This window comes from Apis dorsata, unplaced genomic scaffold, assembly GCF_000469605.1.
Source record: "Apis dorsata unplaced genomic scaffold, Apis dorsata 1.3 scaffold_12, whole genome shotgun sequence".
NCBI lineage: Eukaryota > Metazoa > Arthropoda > Insecta > Hymenoptera > Apidae > Apis > Apis dorsata.
Window position 1 is genome coordinate 106,799 of NW_006263315.1, and position 3,504 is coordinate 110,302.

At 26.6% G+C, this 3,504-nt stretch overlaps 1 protein-coding gene across 4 annotated transcripts in view; it reads right to left on the minus strand.

Annotated features, from left to right (window-relative positions):
• LOC102675937 (KH domain-containing, RNA-binding, signal transduction-associated protein 2-like) overlaps positions 1 to 3,504 on the minus strand; it is a 7,094-nt gene that overhangs the window by 2,263 nt on the left and 1,327 nt on the right. For 2 of the 4 annotated variants that reach the window (XR_004150088.1, XM_006607737.2), the window contains exons 2-7: positions 3,214 to 3,335; positions 3,007 to 3,123; positions 2,481 to 2,793; positions 2,295 to 2,409; positions 2,111 to 2,230; positions 1,712 to 1,812 (exon numbers count right to left, since the gene is read on the minus strand). Coding sequence is in view for 3 of the 4 variants with exons in the window: in XM_006607737.2 (XP_006607800.1) it covers positions 1,712 to 1,812; positions 2,111 to 2,230; positions 2,295 to 2,409; positions 2,481 to 2,793; positions 3,007 to 3,123; positions 3,214 to 3,335 (888 nt within the window). In the remaining variant the exon portion in view is untranslated. Of the gene's footprint in view, positions 1 to 755; positions 880 to 1,711; positions 1,813 to 2,110; positions 2,231 to 2,294; positions 2,410 to 2,480; positions 2,794 to 3,006; positions 3,124 to 3,213; positions 3,336 to 3,504 lie in introns of those variants that run through there. The other 2 variants (XM_006607736.2, XM_006607735.2) reach the window with 2 other exon arrangements.

Sequence of the window (3,504 nt, forward strand, 5' to 3'; positions counted from 1 at the left end):
CCTCTTGGTCCTCTAGCCTTCCACTCTGACGTGACATTTTTTTTTCAGGAGGGGAAAGGATTTGAAGGAACGTATGATTTTATCTTTTTTTCTAATATTTTCATAGAAAATCAAAGATTACGATGGAAATCGATTCAGAATATCTACGGAGTTAATATTATATATGAACATTCGAGATATAAATTCTATCGAAATCGCGGAAACGCTTTGATTAAAGTTTTCATAATTATATGTCTTGGTGTTTATTCAATAGCTACAAGTAATTGATTAAAAATTACATTAGCTTCGTTACACCATTGACTCGGAAAATTGTATATAATGGAAATAAAAAGAACAAGCAAAAAATCCGCAAGCGTCAAAGTATCTTTCATTGAGGATAACGAGAATCTTATTCCAAAAGAAAAAAATACCGGTCAATCAGAAGTTTTCTTTTAAGCAAAACTTCGAGGAATCGAATTTGTAATGGCAGTTACGTTATATCTGTTCTGTTTTATCATTACTACATGGTGAAAAATCATAGTATCATTTACCACAATCATTTCTTGCGTCTGATTTCATTTAAAAAATGATTTTAGTTTTTTTTTTTATATAAGTTTGACATCTCTGGCACCAAGTTATTGTTTGTTACGAAAATTATATGTCAACAGTTTAGGATTATGAGAAACAATAAAGTTAGAAAAAGGAAAGATCGTTGTTTCGCTTTATAATGCAGGAATTATTTGGATGTGATAAAAATTAAGAAAATATTTGGGTGGTTTTTTTTTTTTTATATGGATTTTTACTTGGAAGGTCGTGAATACGGGGCGTTGCGGTAGCGCGAGCTTGAGCCCGATGTCGTTGTCGTCTTGTACGATTTCCATGCGCGGCTCGATGATTCCTCTGCGAATTTTATGGAGTTATTCATTTGCATTATTTTTATTAAATTAGCACCACCACGATATAGTATATATATATATATATTAATCGGATAATTTCCTAAGTATATACTACACGAAGCGAGAGCATCATATTATTTATAAAGTTTTAAGAAGAAAATTATTGCGAATCAGAATTGATAAATAATTTAGCTAATATCACGTTATTATGCAAAGCCATTCCATATTTATTTAGTATAGGATATTATAGGGAAATCTTTAAATTCGATGTGGAAAAAGATATTTCAATTTTAAATAGTTGGTAGAAATTATTTTCAATTAAGAATATTAATTTTTATTCGCGTATTATTTTATGTAGAAATATGAAATTTCTAGATTTTTTGTGAAAAAAATCGATCTTAATATTTCTATTAAATTATTTAAATTTTAATATAAATATAAAATTGTTATATATTATTCAGAATTACAAGAATTAGTTATTATAACTAGAAATCATATTATTAATGTTTTTTAGAATTCTGATAATATTTAAATTTTTGTTTAAAGCTTTTTATATTAACATAGCTTATTAAACCAATTTTATTAAATATTTCATGCTTTGACTTTTTTTATCAACTCTTTATATTTAATTCAAATTCAAATTTAATATTTATAGATAATAGTTCAGTAAGAATTTGTCTATATATAATTTAAATCTAAAATATTTTAACTTTAATCTTATTATGTTATTCTCTGTATATCACACATGCGTTTATGATACATGTTTATGATAATTTTTGTTTATTTATATGTTAAAATTTTATGTTAAAAAAAATGTGAAATGAGAATTATATTACCTGGATATTCTGATGTTTCGTAGTAATTGTGAGAAGAATGTGGCACAGTATCATCTTCGTATTCGTAAGTTGCGTACCTCGAGGAAGGATACATATCATCTCTAAATGATATATAAAAATACAATGTAAAATGAAAAGCTACGTTATTCTATGTTTTATAAATTAAAAAAAATTTTTTTAAAAATTAGAAATTAAAAAAAATGTTAATCGAAAAAAAAATCAATTACGAAAATAAATATGAAATAATTGAATATTAATACGTCTTAAATATAATTATAATGTTAAGTATAAAAATATAATATATAGATATGGAAAATCAAAATAAGTAATAGATAAGAATGGATTCAATAAATATATCAATAAATAATTCTTTTTGATAAAAATGTCGATTATACTTACCCTGACGTTGATGTATAATGTCGGTCTCCATATCGGCTACTACTGCTCGTTGATGTGTGATAGTCATAATCATGATGAGTTCCAACACGGTTACTTGGAGGCGGAGTAGCAGTTTCATAACTATTCACAATACAATGTTATAAATTCAAAACAATATTTTTTATATGATTAATTAAAAACTTACCCATAACTCTGATCCATGGCGACTCTTGCACGATCTAAAATAGAAAAAACTTTACTTTTTGCTGATACAGGACGTGTAATTGGTCCCCGGCTAGAAGGCGGTGGAAGTATTGCCGCTAAAATAAAAAAAAATAAGAACCTTCTTTTCTTTTTTAAAAGCCTAATAATTGGAAAAAATATTGCCAACCTCGCGAAGATCGTTGCATTGTTGGTCTTGCGGATGGTCTTAATATTCCACCAGCACCTGGTACACCTCTGACAGAAGGCCTTCTATCGTCATTACTCGTTGGATCATCTGCCATATTCATTTCCATTTCGCGCATTTGTTCTTGGCGTATATTGTCATTATTATCTGGGATCAAATATTTCCGAACTTCGGCTAACGCAAATGCAATACGAGCATAAGCTTCCGCCGGAGGTGCGAGTGCTGTTATTTCAACATGTAAATCATCCGAAAGATGAGCATATTTCGGATCCAGAGACATACGATATTCTTCTTCCTATATCATAGAATAAATATACAAAAAATTCTATGTATTTATGTGCATTATTATGCACATTACATATTTATCAATATAAATTAAAAGTAATATAATAAATATAAAATTAATTACTTTATTAAAAATAATTAAATAAGTAGAGGAACATAAAGTGGAGATATGAACAAAAAACCTAAATCAAATAAAAATTACAAATTCTTAACATAAAATTACTTTTTGACGATCTTTCATAGATCCTCTTCCTAATACTGCCATTTTACACATTGTTTCTTCTTGCAAACGTTTCATAGAATTACCTTTCGGTCCCAATAATTTTCCAACAAAATTAAACTGCAAATAGTTCAAAATATTTCAATGTATAAATTTATATTTATCTGTATATTCATCTAAATTATTTAATTTATAACAAAACACAACTACCTTTGGATGTTCCCGAACGGGCACCAATACTTTAACCGAAACTCGAATTGGTTTTTCACGATAAATATCCACATATTTCGGATCCCTTACTGGTTTGCCAATAGCTTGAGTTTTTTGAATTTCTACAGAATAAAATAATCATTTTTAAATTTTTTATATATTAATATGTGACATTAATTTAGTATTTATAATTATAATATTTTATAATATAAATTATACTTTTTATTTTATTATAACTAACAAATTAATTATAAAATAATATTTATTTATAAAAAATTAAATTACAAATTA